Source organism: Bombina bombina, chromosome 4 (assembly GCF_027579735.1).
Source record: "Bombina bombina isolate aBomBom1 chromosome 4, aBomBom1.pri, whole genome shotgun sequence".
NCBI classification, from domain to species: domain Eukaryota; kingdom Metazoa; phylum Chordata; class Amphibia; order Anura; family Bombinatoridae; genus Bombina; species Bombina bombina.
The window spans coordinates 425,019,151-425,039,803 of record NC_069502.1 but is presented as its reverse complement, the minus strand read 5'-3'; the positions used below and the strand labels follow the sequence as shown (position 1 = coordinate 425,039,803).

General features: G+C 38.8%; 1 protein-coding gene across 1 annotated transcript in view; it reads left to right on the top strand.

Annotated features, from left to right (window-relative positions):
- The window catches only part of CLDN16 (claudin 16), a 196,632-nt gene that overhangs the window by 20,012 nt on the left and 155,967 nt on the right, over window positions 1-20,653 (top strand). The window contains exon 3 of the mRNA XM_053709046.1: window positions 9,743-9,907. Within this exon, the coding sequence (XP_053565021.1) occupies window positions 9,743-9,907 (165 nt within the window). The remainder of the gene's footprint in view (window positions 1-9,742; window positions 9,908-20,653) is intronic.

The following is a 20,653-nucleotide window of genomic DNA, read 5'->3' as shown; positions in this document are numbered from 1 at the left end:
TAGTACATTACCAGTTCTCTTAGTAACTTTAAGGCATTGGGAACAAACTCAGTCTTCAGAGTAAACTGGCCAACAAGGGTTAGCCTGCAACACGACCAACAAGGTCCCTGTTATAGGTAGAAGATAGTCCATGACATATGGATCTGTAGGCTGGATCATCGAACTGGATTTTGTCTGGCTGGCTCCTGCCTGCCTGGATTCCAGGCCTGCGCCCCCGGCCTCAGCGGAGGGCCTGCTCCTTGTGGGCGGGGAGGGTCACCTTCCATATTTCCAGCAGGTAGGTTCCAAACCCACAGCAGGTACTGAGCCTGCCGCGGAGTGAGGGCTGTGTGTTGAGTTCCATCTTTGGTAATGATCAGTTTCGTAGGATATCCCCATCTGTACCGGATTTGATGTAGGCGTAGGGTTATAGTGGATTCAATAAAGCTTCGTCTTTGTTGTAGGGTGAAGGAGGATAAATCTGGATACAATGATACATCCTAAAATTGCTCTGGAAGTTGAGGTTGCCTGAGGGTCACTTTCATGAGCCTATCCTTGGAGGAGTAATAGTGAAGTCTGGCTATGGTATCTCGGGGCTTATCCATAGGGAGATTCTGTGGTCTAGCCGCTCTATGAATTCTATCAATCCTCACATCATGCTCTCCTGCAGGTCCCAGGATGGCTCTGAAGAGCGCCTGGGCGTATTTTTCTAGCTCCTGTGGGCCCACAGACTCGGGAATTCCACGTATTCTAATATTGTTCCGCCTGGAGCGGTCCTCTAAGTCGGCCAATTTCGCCTCTAGAGATGATACCTGGTCTGCCAGATTTTGAGTATAGCTAACCCAATTCGTATGATCAACAAGTAGATCTTCTTGTTTGCGTTCAATTATATCTGTCCTCTCGTTGACTGTGACAATATCCTTCCTCAGATCATCAAAAGTCAATGATGACTGCTTCAGACTGTGTGCGAGAGGGAGGTGAACTTCGCACGCTGGCCCTCCCTTCAGATAAAGGAGGAGAGATAGATCTGTCATCATCTGAAATGTCCGGTATAGGATCTCTAATAGGCTGGAAATGGTCTCGGACCGTGTGTTTAGAGGGATGAGGACACTTGGACCTAGATTTGGAGTTTGGCGTTAGCCGTGAAAACCAGCGTTAGAGGCTCCTAACGCTGGTTTTAGGCTACCTCCGGTATTTGGAGTCACTCAAAATAGGGTCTAACGCTCACTTTTCAGACGCGACTTTTCCATACCGCAGATCCCCTTACGTAAATTGCTTATCCTATCTTTTCAATGGGATTTTTCTAACTCCAGTATTTCGAGTCGTTTCTGAAGTGAGCGTTAGACATCTAACGACAAAACTCCAGCCGCAGGAAAAAAGTCAGTAGTTAAGAGCTTTCTGGGCTAACGCCGGTTTATAAAGCTCTTAACTACTGTACTCTAAAGTACACTAACACCCATAAACTACCTATGTACCCCTAAACCGAGGTCCCCCCACATCGCCGCCACTCGATTAAATTTTTTTAACCCCTAATCTGCCGACCGCCACCTACGTTATACTTATGTACCCCTAATCTGCTGCCCCTAACACCGCCGACCCCTGTATTATATTTATTAACCCCTAATCTGCCCCCCTCAACGTCGCCTCCACCTGCCTACACTTATTAACCCCTAATCTGCCGACCGCAAAGCGCCGCCACCTACGTTATCCTTATGTACCCCTAATCTGCTGCCCCTAACACCGCCGACCCCTATATTATATTTATTAACCCCTAATCTGCCCCCCTCAACGTCGCCTCCACCTGCCTACACTTATTAACCCCTAATCTGCCGACCGGACCTGAGCGCTACTATAATAAAGTTATTACCCCCTAATCCGCCTCACTAACCCTATAATAAATAGTATTAACCCCTAATCTGCCCTCCCTAACATCGCCGACACCTAACTTAAATTATTAACCCCTAATCTGCCGACCGGAGCTCACCGCTACTCTAATAAATGTATTAACCCCTAAAGCTAAGTCTAACCCTAACACTAACACACCCCTAAGTTAAATATAATTTACATCTAACGAAATTAATTATCTCTTATTAAATAAATTATTCCTATTTAAAGCTAAATACTTACCTGTAAAATAAATCCTAATATAGCTACAATATAAATTATAATTATATTATAGCTATTTTAGGATTAATATTTATTTGACAGGCAACTTTGTAATTATTTTAACCAGGTACAATAGCTATTAAATAGTTAAGAACTATTTAATAGCTAAAATAGTTAAAATAATTACAAAATTACCTGTAAAATAAATACTAACCTAAGTTACAATTAAACCTAACACTACACTATCAATAAATTAATTAAATAAACTACCTACAATTACCTACAATTAACCTAACACTACACTATCAATAAATTAATTAAATACAATTCCTACAAATAAATACAATTAAATAAACTAGCTAAAGTACAAAAAATAAAAAAGAACTAAGTTACAAAAAATAAAAAAATATTTACAAACATAAGAAAAATATTACAACAATTTTAAACTAATTACACCTACTCTAAGCCCCCTAATAAAACAACAAAGCCCCCCAAAATAAAAAATGCCCTACTCTATTCTAAATTAATAAAGTTAAAAGCTCTTTTACCTTACCAGCCCTGAACAGGGCCCTTTGCGGGGCATGCCCCAAAGAATTCAGCTCTTTTGCCTGTAAAAAAAAAACATACAATACCCCCCCCAACATTACAACCCACCACCCACATACCCCTAATCTAACCCAAACCCCCCTTAAATAAACCTAACACTAAGCCCCTGAAGATCATCCTACCTTGTCTTCACCTCACCAGGTATCACCGATCCGTCCTGGCTCCAAAATCTTCATCCAACCCAAGCAGGGGTTGGCGATCCATCATCCGGTGGCTGAAGAGGTCCAGAAGAGGCTCCAAAGTCTTCATCCTATCCGGGAAGAAGAGGCGATCCGGACCGGCAACCATCTTGATCCAAGCGGCATCTTCTATCTTCATCCGATGACGACCGGCTCCATCCTGAAGACCTCCACCGCGGACCCATCTTCTTCCGGCGACGTCCAACTGAAGAATGACGGTTCCTTTAAGGGACGTCATCCAAGATGGCGTCCCTCGAATTCCGATTGGCTGATAGGATTCTATCAGCCAATCGGAATTAAGGTAGGAATATTCTGATTGGCTGATGGAATCAGCCAATCAGAATCAAGTTCAATCCGATTGGCTGATCCAATCAGCCAATCAGATTGAGCTCGCATTCTATTGGCTGATCGGAACAGCCAATAGAATGCGAGCTCAATATGCTTGGCTGATTGGATCAGCCAATCGGATTGAACTTGATTCTGATTGGCTGATTCCATCAGCCAATCAGAATATTCCTACCTTAATTCCGATTGGCTGATAGAATCCTATCAGCCAATCGGAATTCGAGGGACGCCATCTTGGATGACGTCCCTTAAAGGAACCGTCATTCTTCAGTTGGACGTCGCCGGAAGAAGATGGGTCCGCGGTGGAGGTCTTCAGGATGGAGCCGGTCGTCATTGGATGAAGATAGAAGATGCCGCTTGGATCAAGATGGTTGCTGGTCCGGATTGCCTCTTCTTCCCGGATAGGATGAAGACTTTGGAGCCTCTTCTGGACCTCTTCAGCCACCGGATGATGGATCGCCAACCCCTGCTTGGGTTGGATGAAGATTTTGGAGCCAGGACGGATCGGTGATACCTGGTGAGGTGAAGACAAGGTAGGATGATCTTCAGGGGCTTAGTGTTAGGTTTATTTAAGGGGGGTTTGGGTTAGATTAGGGGTATGTGGGTGGTGGGTTGTAATGTTGGGGGGGGTATTGTATGTTTTTTTTTTACAGGCAAAAGAGCTGAATTCTTTGGGGCATGCCCCGCAAAGGGCCCTGTTCAGGGCTGGTAAGGTAAAAGAGCTTTTAACTTTATTAATTTAGAATAGGGTAGGGCATTTTTTATTTTGGGGGGCTTTGTTGTTTTATTAGGGGGCTTAGAGTAGGTGTAATTAGTTTAAAATTGTTGTAATATTTTTCTTATGTTTGTAAATATTTTTTTATTTTTTGTAACTTAGTTCTTTTTTATTTTTTGTACTTTAGCTAGTTTATTTAATTGTATTTATTTGTAGGAATTGAATTTAATTAATTTATTGATAGTGTAGTGTTAGGTTAATTGTAGGTAATTGTAGGTAGTTTATTTAATTAATTTATTGATAGTGTAGTGTTTAATTGTAACTTAGGTTAGTATTTATTTTACAGGTAATTTTGTAATTATTTTAACTATTTTAGCTATTAAATAGTTCTTAACTATTTAATAGCTATTGTACCTGGTTAAAATAAATACAAAGTTACCTGTTAAATAAATATAAATCCTAAAATAGCTATAATTTAATTATAATTTATATTGTAGCTATATTAGGGTTTATTTTACAGGTAAGTATTTAGCTTTAAATAGGAATAATTTATTTAATAAGAGTTAATTAATTTTGTTAGATTAAAATTATTTTTAATTTAGGGGGGTGTTAGTGTTAGGGTTAGACTTAGCTTTAGGGGTTAATCCATTTATTAGAATAGCGGTGAGCTCCGGTCGGCAGATTAGGGTTTAATAATTGAAGTTAGGTGTCGGCGATGTTAGGGAGGGCAGATTAGGGGTTAATACTATTTATTATAGGGTTAGTGAGGCGGATTAGGGGTTAATAACTTTATTATAATAGCGGTGCGGTCCGCTCGGCAGATTAGGGGTTAATAAGTGTAGGCAGGTGGGGGCGACGTTGAGGGGGGCAGATTAGGGGTTAATAAATATAATATAGGGGTCGGCGGTGTTAGGGGCAGCAGATTAGGGGTACATAGGGATAATGTAAGTAGCGGCGGTTTACGGAGCGGCAGATTAGGGGTTAAAAATAAAATGCAGGTGTCAGCGATAGCGGGGGCGGCAGATTAGGGGTTAATAAGTGTAAGGTTAGGGGTGTTTAGACTCGGGGTACATGTTAGAGTGTTAGGTGCAGACGTAGGAAGTGTTTCCCCATAGCAAACAATGGGGCTGCGTTAAGAGCTGAACACGGCTTTTTTGCAGGTGTTAGGTTTTTTTTCAGCTCAAACAGCCCCATTGTTTCCTATGGGGGAATCGTGCATGAGCACGTTTTTGAGGCTGGCCGCTTGCGTAAGCAACTCTGGTATTGAGAGTTGAAGCTGCGTTAAAAATGCTCTACGCTCCTTTTTTGGATCCTAACGCAGCCTTTATGTGGACTCTCAATACCAGAGTTATTTTTATGGTGCGGCCAGAAAAAAGCCGGCGTTAGTTTTTCGGGTCGTTACCGACAGAACTCCAAATCTAGCCGTTAGACTTTCTTTTGGCTTGTTGTGACATTGCATAGCGGGGCCTCTGATTACAGGGATATAGGTTGCCAGAAGCGTGGTCTCAAGTGGGGGGGCCCAGTAGTCACAGCTGTTTCACACCAGTGGGGAGGGGTGCAGCAGAATTTAGCACATCATTGCCAGTCTGGGCAAGCCAGATAAGTGAGAAATAACTTCAATACAGGCTGTTGCACTTGTGGTATAGGACTGTTCAGCAGGTGGGTGAGTAATGAATAGCTCCCAGACCTGGTAACTCAAAGATAGATGTGTCTCCCCCCAGGGAAAGTGCCACCACTGGGCTCAGCTGGGAAAAGGAATTGGGGTATGACCTGCTCCAGGAAGGAGCAGGAAAGGGGAGGGAGAGACACAGCAGTACTACCCTTCTCTGTGCAGCTGATATATATAGAGGTTATGCCTTCTAATACGTGACAAGGTTGGCAGATCCATGTGCAGTAATGATACTGATCCCCTGTATTTGCAGAAGCCTCAAAAGCACCCCTTTAGGCCAGGCAGGGCAAGATCTTGTGGCACTTCAGTAGTCAAAGTATGTCCAATATGAGTAGTGCAATGGAGGCCAGTTAATCAAGTCCCACTGCACTATTGTCTGTAAGGTGACAGTATCATCCAGCTAGAGTTCAGAGTGTCAGGCCGGAATGGTAATGGCAGGGCCCCAATTGTAGGTGAACTCAGCTGCCTGCTGTATGCTGTGTGTAGGGTAGGAATAATGGGGCCTTAGGCTGAGGGCCAAGTTGGCGCAAGCAGATGTATAGTCTGGGTAGGAGGTGAGTCTGTTAAGCCACTTTAGGCAGGCAAGCAAGAAAGTCTCAGGCTAGATGCATCTACCACCCCGCAAATTAAGAGAATGGCAGAGTATGCAAGTGTGCACCGGAGCGGAGCCCCGGCCCTCCGGCGCACAGTGGCTTGCGGGTATTGCGCTTGTGTGTTGCGCTCTTATCCTCCCCTGGGTCTAGCCCGCTGTACTCACACAGTAGAATTGCGAAGTTGGGGACCTGCTCAAATCTCGGCTCCTTGTCCTCCGCTTAATAGCCGGTGGCTGCGTGGGCCCTTCTCTCTGTCCCTGGCCGATGACGTCAGTGGGGAATGGTGTTCTTTCGCTTGAACTGTATTTTTGGATGCTCTGGTAGTTCAGTGGTCTTTCTGGCTTGCCTATTTTTTTTTTTTTTTCCTAGGTTGATTGCAAAAATTTGTGAGGAAGAGCTTTGGTTATACTGATTGCTTCAGTTTGTTCCTGCAGAATTTGGTATGCAGATTTAGTTCTTTCCTTGGCTGCTTATTTTGCATCCAGACCTTCTATTTTAAGGTCCCTTTTCTATCTGGATTCAAGATCTCTTGGCTTGATGGTATGGAGATAGAATCAAAATCCCTCTTTGACTTTGAACTATTTGTTCAGTTACTGAGTTTCTTATAGAGGCTTGTAAGTCGGTGACTAGGGAAATTGTAATTTAAAGGTCTGGAAGCCCTTTTATATTTGGTGTTCAAATTAGGGTTTTTTCTTGGCAGTTTTTATATAATTCCTAGATTTCTTCTCTTTCTTACAGGATGGTTTAGATATGGTTTATCCATCAGTTCTTTGAAGGGTCAGGTTTCTGTCCTTTTTAGTTATTTTCCATAGAAGATTGCTAATCTTTCTGTTTTTCATCGTTTAGTTCTAGTCTGGCTTAGAATTAAGAGGATTTTGCATGTTCCTCCTTTTGAATCTATGCATCAGATAGATATTAGTTGTCTTTCTGGGAGTGTTGTTTCCTTTAGCTTTTTCATCTGCTAAAAGAGTTTCTACTCTTTATTGTGTTTCTCCTTACCTTATTTTTCCTTTGGATAAGGTTGTGTTTTTTGACAATATTATTTGGAACTTTGTTGTTCGTTCTTTATGTCTTAATCCTTAGAATTATTCAGAGTAATCTATTCATGTTTTGGATTCTGTTAGAGCTTTTTAGTGTTATGCTGACACCACACCCTGTATTTTTATAGATTTTTTTTGCGCCCATCTTTTTTCACTGCTCCTTCTTTGTTTGATCTTATTAATTTTAGTGAAGTGGGAAGTTTTTTTTTAGCGTTCTTGAGGTTTGGGAATCTGTGTCTCCTCCTAGTGGTGAAGAAGATTAATTCCCAGTAGTAATGGATCGTGGACTCTCACCACCATGAAAGAAATTAATTTATTAGGTAAGCATTTATTTTTAAGTGCATGTTGTGTCAGAAGCATGACATTTTTTGCTTTAGTATCCCTTTAGCATTTGTAATAATTAACACATTTACATAACTGACTGTAAATGTGCAATACATGTACCATCAATATAAAACAAGCATTGAAACCTTTTGATGAACATTTATAATAATATTGACCACATTTACATAATTTACAGTGCATGTATAGTACATGTGCCATCAATATAAAATAAGCATTTCAAAGGAATGTGAGCCTATTATTTCTGTTCAACTTCACACCATGAATCATAACAATACATAAGGTAATCACAGCAGGCTGAGGCTCATTTCTCATAACAATGCTAATGTTTTTTCTTTCAAAAATAAAAATAAGTCTGACTTTCATCCCTTTCTCTGATTCTAACCCTTTTGACAAAAACTATAAAGGAAACAAGTCATTCTTTATAGTTTAGAGTAACTTTCAAAAATTGCATTAGATCTTATCATATGTTCTGTATACTTAGGCAGAACCTGTGCTAATAAACTGGAAACAGTCAAATGTGGCTTTTTGTGTGATGTGATAAAGATGTTCATCTCCTTTAACAGGAAATAGAAAAAAATCACAGGCAAATAACAGATGTATGGATTCCTTTATTAGCCCCTTAACCAATATATACACAAATGTATAATCCTCAAAATTCTATGCTGTAAAGAGACACTCACATAAGCTAAAATCCACACTCTACTCCTCTACAGAGGCAGCCAGGCTGGAGCTATTCCAGCCTATTCCTCTAAGCATCAATTTGTGCACAGATTTCACATTTATTGTAATTTTCTTAAGTGCAATACTTCATAAAGAAGGTATAGATTGCAACAATTGCATTTTTTTGTTATTAAATGATCATATTCAAGCTGTCAAGCACTAGCTTTTTTAATAACTTTACAGTCATTTGATTTAAAACATTTATTTATCTCCTACATAGTCAAACTAAATGGCAGCACACTTAGAGCTAGATTATGAAGTGGTGCGCTAGCATGTGCGTGTGAGCGATATCAGGTTTTTGTGGCTGCTTGCCCTCGTATTACAAGTTGAAAGTAAAGGCGAACGTGTGAATGCAATCGTGATTTACACTAAAATGAATACCGCAACTTCAGAGCTCTGGTTAATTGTTACGCGAGTCAAAAAAGTATCACAAAGCACATCAACAATACATTTAAAAGTACAGTTACGCTCATAGTAACACTAACTAATAAAAAATATTTTTAAAAATGTTATAAGGCCACAAAGATATGAGATGTCAGGTGTTATAAAAGAAACGGGCAAAAAGTGCTTTTACATAGGGATCCATAGTAACACATATAAATATATACTGTATATGTATGTATGAATATATATTTATGTATTTCTATACATATGTATATATGTATTTACAGACAAATATAGACATGTAAATACAGATATTCATATGTATAGAAAAACATACATATATCTCAATGCAATCTTGAGCTCGTGTTTGCGTAAGCTGGAGGCTGTTATTTTTTTTTTCTCAAAACGAGACTCCATTAAGATCTATAGGGGAATATGATCCTGCATTCGCAACTTCGCAAAGCCTTTTTTTCTGCGTAAGAATGCGACAGCAAGAGCACAAAGTTTTACTTGCGACCACTCAGTGGTAAAAAAAATTCAGCACAGATAAAGCACTTGCGGCGGTGCAAATTTGCGCTCCACTCATAATCTAGCTCTTAAAGGGACAATAAGCACCTTATAATAACAAGACATTTCTGATGTGTTGCTGTGGAATAACATATTGGCCAACTTTTCAACAGCGAAACTCCACCCACAATTTGCCTTTTTGGGAGGAGCCAATCTGGACTTTAGTCTGCAGATAACCAAGTTAGCCAAGGTCATAAAGTTATTTGCATTTGTTATTGGTTAAGGCCAATTAGGAATATATATGTAGCAAAGTTCGTCTTGAGAAGTCCGCAGGTTGCATTTCAAGTTCTGGGTATTAGAAATTGCTCAATTTTCAGAACTAAATTAGATGATTAGATAAAAATAAATAATGAATATATATTGCAAAGTAGTCTAATTTTGCATAACTAAACAGTTTATATACAAATTTCAAGGTGTTCACTGTCCCTTTAATATGTACATTATACAATTTATCACATTTTTGGCACCATATGTGACCTTTCTCTATATTGCAGTGAAATTAGTGGCAACTCGGGCTTTGATGATAACAGCAGATATTCTGGCAGGGTTTGGGTTTATCATCCATCTGCTGGGACTTGACTGCGTCAAACTTCTCACAAATGAAGCTGATGTCAAGTTAAAGATCTGCTATGTGGCTGGCATTACATTAGTAATTGGAGGTAAGAAAGAAATGATACAGAGTAGATTCATTTACACACTGTCCTAATACTAAAATGTATCATATATGGCCAGTGGCATATTTAGATTTTGTGCTGCTCTAGACACTCACAATTCTGCTGCACCCTAACATCCCCCCCGAGGTTTTAAGCCTTTTTTGGCCATTGTATTTTTTGGTCAGGAAGTAATGTGAATTTATTTTATGGCATTTCCAAATTAAATATTCACACACACAGTCACAGACACATACATACAGCGTTATACACATAAACACTTGTGCACACACACACACACATACACACAACATTATAAACATACACAGGTGTGCACACACACACACACACACTTACACATACACACAACATTATAAACATACACAGGTGTGCACACACACACACACACACTTACACATACACACAACATTATAAACATACACAGGTGTGCACACACACACAGTCACAGACACATACATACAGCGTTATACACATAAACACTTGTGCACACACACACATTTACACACAGAGTTATACACATACACACTTGTGCACACACACACACACACATAAACATACACACAGCGTTATACACATAAACACTTGTGCACACACACACACACACACTTACACATACACACAACATTATAAACATACACAGGTGTGCACACACACACATTTACACATACACACAGAGTTATACACATACACACTTGTGCACACACACACACACACACACATTTACACATACACACAGAGTTATACACATAAACACTTGTGCACACACACACATTTACACATACACACAGAGTTATACACATAAACACTTGTGCACACACACACACACACACATTTACACATACACACAGAGTTATACACATAAACACTTGTGCACACACACACATTTACACATACACACAGAGTTATACACATAAACACTTGTGCACACACACACATTTACACATACACACAGAGTTATACACATAAACACTTGTGCACACACACACACACACACATTTACACATACACACAGAGTTATACACATAAACACTTGTGCACACACACACATTTACACATACACACAGAGTTATACACATAAACACTTGTGCACACACACACACACACATTTACACATACACACAGAGTTATACACATAAACACTTGTGCACACACACACATTTACACATACACACAGAGTTATACACATACACACTTGTGCACACACACACACATTTACACATACACACAGAGTTATACACATAAACACTTGTGCACAAACACACATTTACACATACACACATAGTTATACACATAAACACTTGTGCACACACACACATTTACACATACACACAGAGTTATACACATAAACACTTGTGCACACACACACATTTACACATACACACAGAGTTATACACATAAACACTTGTGCACACACACACACACATTTACACATACACACAGAGTTATACACATAAACACTTGTGCACACACACACATTTACACACATAGTTATACACATAAACACTTGTGCACACACACACATTTACACATACACACAGAGTTATACACATAAACACTTGTGCACACACACACACATTTACACATACACACATAGTTATACACATAAACACTTGTGCACACACACACATTTACACATACACACTGAGTTATACACATAAACACTTGTGCACACACACACATTTACACACATAGTTATACACATAAACACTTGTGCACACACACACACATTTACACATACACACATAGTTATACACATAAACACTTGTGCACACACACACATTTATACACAGAGTTATACACATAAACACTTGTGCACACACACACATTTACACACAGAGTTATACACATACACACTTGTGCACACACACACACACACACACACATTTACACATACACACATAGTTATACACATAAACACTTGTGCACACACACACATTTACACATACACACTGAGTTATACACATAAACACTTGTGCACACACACACATTTACACACATAGTTATACACATAAACACTTGTGCACACACACACACATTTACACATACACACATAGTTATACACATAAACACTTGTGCACACACACACATTTATACACAGAGTTATACACATACACACTTGTGCACACACACACACACATTTACACATACACACATAGTTATACACATAAACACTTGTGCACACACACACACACATTTACACATACACACTGAGTTATACACATAAACACTTGTGCACACACACACATTTACACATACACACAGAGTTATACACATAAACACTTGTGCACAAACACACATTTACACATACACACATAGTTATACACATAAACACTTGTGCACACACACACATTTACACATACACACATAGTTATACACATAAACACTTGTGCACACACACACATTTACACACATAGTTATACACATAAACACTTGTGCACACACACACACATTTACACATACACACATAGTTATACACATAAACACTTGTGCACACACACACATTTACACACAGAGTTATACACATAAACACTTGTGCACACACACACATTTACACATACACACAGAGTTATACACATAAACACTTGTGCACACACACATTTACACATACACACATAGTTATACACATAAACACTTGTGCACACACACACATTTACACATACACACATAGTTATACACATAAACACTTGTGCACACACACACATTTACACATACACACAGAGTTATACACATACACACTTGTGCACACACACACACATTTACACATACACACAGAGTTATACACATAAACACTTGTGCACACACACACATTTACACAAACACAAAGAGTTATACACATACACACATAGTTATACACATACACACTTGTGCACACACACACATTTACACAAACACAAAGAGTTATACACATACACACAGAGTTATACACATAAACACTTGTGCACACACACATTTACACATACACACAGAGTTATACACGTAAACACTTGTGCACACACACACATTTACACATACACACATAGTTATACACATAAACACTTGTGCACACACACACACACATTTACACATACACACTGAGTTATACACATAAACACTTGTGCACACACACATTTACACATACACACTGAGTTATACACGTAAACACTTGTGCACACACACACACACATTTACACATACACACTGAGTTATACACATAAACACTTGTGCACACACACACACACATTTACACATACACACTGAGTTATACACATAAACACTTGTGCACACACACACACATTTACACACAGAGTTATACACATACACACTTGTGCACACACACACATTTACACATACACACATAGTTATACACATAAACACTTGTGCACACACACACACACACATTTACACATACACACAGAGTTATACACATAAACACTTGTGCACACACATACATTTACACACAGAGTTATACACATAAACACTTGTGCACACACACACACACATTTACACACAGAGTTATACACATACACACTTGTGCACACACACACACACACACATACACATACACACAGAGTTATACACATAAACACTTGTGCACACACATTTACACATACACACAGAGTTATACACATAAACACTTGTGCACACACATACATTTACACATACACACAGAGTTATACACATAAACACTTGTGCACACACACACATTTACACACAGAGTTATACACATACACACTTGTGCACACACACACACACACACACACATAAACATACACACAGAGTTATACACATAAACACTTGTGCACACACACACACATTTACACATACACACAGAGTTATACACATAAAAACTTGTGCACACACACACATGTACACATACACACAGAGTTATACACATACACACTTGTGCACACACACACAGAGTTATACACATAAATACTTGTGCACACACACACATTTACACACACCCAGAGTTATACATATAAACACTTGTGCACACACACACACATTTACACATACACACAGAGTTATACACATACACACTTGTGCACACACACACACACACACACATTTACACACAGAGTTATACACGTAAACACTTGTGCACACACACACACACATTTACACATACACACTGAGTTATACACATAAACACTTGTGCACACACACACACACATTTACACACAGAGTTATACACATACACACTTGTGCACACACACACACATTTACACATACACACAGAGTTATACACATAAACACTTGTGCACACACATACATTTACACATACACACAGTTATACACATAAACACTTGTGCACGCACACACACATTTACACATACACACAGAGTTATACACATAAACACTTGTGCACACACATACATTTACACATACACACAGTTATAAACATAAACACTTGTGCACGCACACACATTTACACAAACACACAGAGTTATACATACACACTTGTGCACACACACACACACATTTACACATACACACAGAGTTATACACATAAACACTTGTGCACACACACACACACATTTACACATACACACAGAGTTATACACATAAACACTTGTGCACACACATACATTTACACATACACACAGTTATAAACATAAACACTTGTGCACGCACACACATTTACACAAACACACAGAGTTATACATACACACTTGTGCACACACACACACACACATTTACACATACACACAGAGTTATACACATAAACACTTGTGCACACACACACACACATTTACACATACACACAGAGTTATACACGTAAACACTTGTGCACACACACACATTTACACATACACACAGAGTTATACACATAAACACTTGTGCACACACACACATTTACACATACACACATAGTTATACACATAAACACTTGTGCACACACACATTTACACATACACACAGAGTTATACACGTAAACACTTGTGCACACACACACACACATTTACACATACACACTGAGTTATACACATAAACACTTGTGCACACACACACACATTTACACATACACACACAGTTATACACATAAACACTTGTGCACACACACACACACACACATTTACACATACACACATAGTTATACACATAAACACTTGTGCACACACATACATTTACACATACACACAGAGTTATACACATAAACACTTGTGCACACACATACATTTACACATACACACAGAGTTATACACATAAACACTTGTGCACACACATACATTTACACATACACACAGTTATACACATAAACACTTGTGCACACACACACATTTACACACAGAGTTATACACATACACACTTGTGCACACACACACACACACACACACACACACATTTACACACAGAGTTATACACATACACACTTGTGCACACACACACACACACATACACATACACACAGAGTTATACACATAAACACTTGTGCACACACACACATTTACACATACACACAGAGTTATACACATAAACACTTGTGCACACACACACACATTTACACACTGAGTTATACACATAAACACTTGTGCACACACACACACACACACACATTTACACACAGAGTTATACACATACACACTTGTGCACACACACACACACACACATTTACACATACACACAGAGTTATACACATAAACACTTGTGCACACACATACATTTACACACAGAGTTATACACATACACACTTGTGCACACACACACACACACACATAAACATACACACAGAGTTATACACATAAACACTTGTGCACACACACACACATTTACACATACACACAGAGTTATACACATAAAAACTTGTGCACACACACACATGTACACATACACACAGAGTTATACACATACACACTTGTGCACACACACACAGAGTTATACACATAAATACTTGTGCACACACACACATTTACACACACCCAGAGTTATACATATAAACACTTGTGCACACACACACACATTTACACATACACACAGAGTTATACACATAAACACTTGTGCACACACACACACACACATTTACACAAACACACAGAGTTATACATACACACTTGTGCACACACACACATTTACACATACACACTGAATTATACACATAAACACTTGTGCACACACACACATTTACACATACACACAGAGTTATACACATAAACACTTGTGCACACACACATTTACACATACACACAGAGTTATACATACACACTTGTGCACACACACACATTTACACATACACACAGAGTTATACACATAAACACTTGTGCACACACACATACATTTACACATACACACAGAGTTATACACATAAACACTTGTGCACACACACACATTTACACACAGAGTTATACACATACACACTTGTGCACACACACACACACACACATAAACATACACACAGAGTTATACACATAAACACTTGTGCACACACACACATTTACACACACCCAGAGTTATACACATAAACACTTGTGCACACACACACACACATTTACACATACACACAGAGTTATACACATAAACACTTGTGCACACACACACACATTTACACATACACACTGAATTATACACATAAACACTTGTGCACACACACACACATTTACACATACACACTGAGTTATACACATAAACACTTGTGCACACACACACATTTACACATACACACTGAGTTATACACATAAACACTTGTGCACACACACACACATTTACACATACACACTGAGTTATACACATAAACACTTGTGCACACACACACATTTACACATACACACTGAGTTATACACATAAACACTTGTGCACACACACACACACATTTACACACTGAGTTATACACATAAACACTTGTGCACACACACACACACACACATTTACACACAGAGTTATACACATACACACTTGTGCACACACACACACACACACACACATTTACACATACACACAGAGTTATACACATAAACACTTGTGCACACACATACATTTACACATACACACAGTTATACACATAAACACTTGTGCACGCACACACATTTACACATACACACTGAGTTATACACATAAACACTTGTGCACACACACACATTTACACACAGAGTTATACACATACACACTTGTGCACACACACACACATTTACACATACACACAGAGTTATACACACACACACACACATTTACACATACACACAGAGTTATACACATAAACACTTGTGCACACACACACATTTACACATACACACAGAGTTATACACATAAACACTTGTGCACACACACATTTACACATACACACAGAGTTATACACATAAACACTTGTGCACACACACATTTACACATACACACAGAGTTATACACATAAACACTTGTGCACACACACACACACATTTACACATACACACAGAGTTATACACGTAAACACTTGTGCACACACACACACACATTTACACATACACACAGAGTTATACACATAAACACTTGTGCACACACACACATTTACACATACACACATAGTTATACACATAAACACTTGTGCACACACACATTTACACATACACACAGAGTTATACACGTAAACACTTGTGCACACACACACACACACATTTACACATACACACTGAGTTATACACATAAACACTTGTGCACACACACACACACATTTACACATACACACTGAGTTATACACATAAACACTTGTGCACACACACACACATTTACACACAGAGTTATACACATACACACTTGTGCACACACACACACACACACATTTATACATACACACAGAGTTATACACATACACACTTGTGCACACACATACATTTACACATACACACAGTTATACACATAAACACTTGTGCACACACACACATTTACACACAGAGTTATACACATACACACTTGTGCACACACACACACACACACACATTTACACACAGAGTTATACACATACACACTTGTGCACACACACACACACACACACACACACACACACATTTACACACAGAGTTATACACATACACACTTGTGCACACACACACACACACACATACACATACACACAGAGTTATACACATAAACACTTGTGCACACACATTTACACATACACACAGAGTTATACACATAAACACTTGTGCACACACATACATTTACACATACACACAGAGTTATACACATAAACACTTGTGCACACACACACATTTACACACAGAGTTATACACATACACACTTGTGCACACACACACACACACACACACATAAACATACACACAGAGTTATACACATAAACACTTGTGCACACACACACATGTACACATACACACAGAGTTATACACATACACACTTGTGCACACACACACAGAGTTATACACATAAATACTTGTGCACACACACACATTTACACACACCCAGAGTTATACATATAAACACTTGTGCACACACACACACATTTACACATACACACAGAGTTATACACATAAACACTTGTGCACACACACACATTTACACATACACACTGAATTATACACATAAACACTTGTGCACACACACACATTTACACATACACACAGAGTTATACATATAAACACTTGTGCACACACACATTTACACATACACACAGAGTTATACACATAAAAACTTGTGCACACACACACATGTACACATACACACAGAGTTATACACATACACACTTGTGCACACACACACAGAGTTATACACATAAATACTTGTGCACACACACACACATTTACACACACCCAGAGTTATACATATAAACACTTGTGCACACACACACACATTTACACATACACACAGAGTTATACACATAAACACTTGTGCACACACACACATTTACACATACACACAGAGTTATACATATAAACACTTGTGCACACACACATTTACACATACACACAGAGTTATACATACACACTTGTGCACACACACACATTTACACATACACACAGAGTTATACACATAAACACTTGTGCAAACACACACATTTACACACAGAGTTATACACATACACACTTGTGCACACACACACACACACATAAACATACACACAGAGTTATACACATAAACACTTGTGCACACACACACATTTACACACACCCAGAGTTATACACATAAACACTTGTGCACACACACACACACACATTTACACATACACACAGAGTTATACACATAAACACTTGTGCACACACACACATTTACACACACCCAGAGTTATACACATAAACACTTGTGCACACACACACACACACATTTACACATACACACTGAATTATACACATAAACACTTGTGCACACACACACATTTACACATACACACAGTTATACACAGAAACACTTGTGCACACACACACACATTTACACATACACACAGAGTTATACACATAAACACTTGTGCACACACATACATTTACACATACACACTGAGTTATACACATAAACACTTGTGCACACACACACATTTACACATACACACATAGTTATACACATAAACACTTGTGCACACACACACACACACACACACATTTACACATACACACTGAGTTATACACATACACACTTGTGCACACACACACACACATTTACACATACACACTGAGTTATACACATAAACACTTGTGCACACACACACACATTTACACATACACACTGAGTTATACACATAAACACTTGATCACACACACACATTTACACATACACACTGAGTTATACACATAAACACTTGTGCACACACACATTTACACACTGAGTTATACACATAAACACTTGTGCACACACACACACACACACATTTACACACAGAGTTATACACATACACACTTGTGCACACACACACACACACACACACACACATTTACACATACACACAGAGTTATACACATAAACACTTGTGCACACACATACATTTACACATACACACAGTTATACACATAAACACTTGTGCACACACACACATTTACACACAGAGTTATACACATACACACTTGTGCACACACACACACACACACACACACACATTTACACACAGAGTTATACACATACACACTTGTGCACACACACACACACACACACACACATTTACACACAGAGTTATACACATAAACACTTGTGCACACACACACACACACACATTTACACACAGAGTTATACACATACACACTTGTGCACACACACACACACACACATACACATACACACAGAGTTATACACATAAACACTTGTGCACACACATTTACACATACACACAGAGTTATACACATAAACACTTGTGCACACACATACATTTACACATACACACAGAGTTATACACATAAACACTTGTGCACACACACACATTTACACACAGAGTTATACACATACACACTTGTGCACACACACACACACACACATAAACATACACACAGAGTTATACACATAAACACTTGTGCACACACACACACATTTACACATACACACAGAGTTATACACATAAAAACTTGTGCACACACACACATGTACACATACACACAGAGTTATACACATACACACTTGTGCACACACACACAGAGTTATACACATAAATACTTGTGCACACACACACATTTACACACACCCAGAGTTATACATATAAACACTTGTGCACACACACACACACACACACACACATTTACACACAGAGTTATACACGTAAACACTTGTGCACACACACACACACATTTACACATACACACAGAGTTATACACATAAACACTTGTGCACACACACACATTTACACATACACAC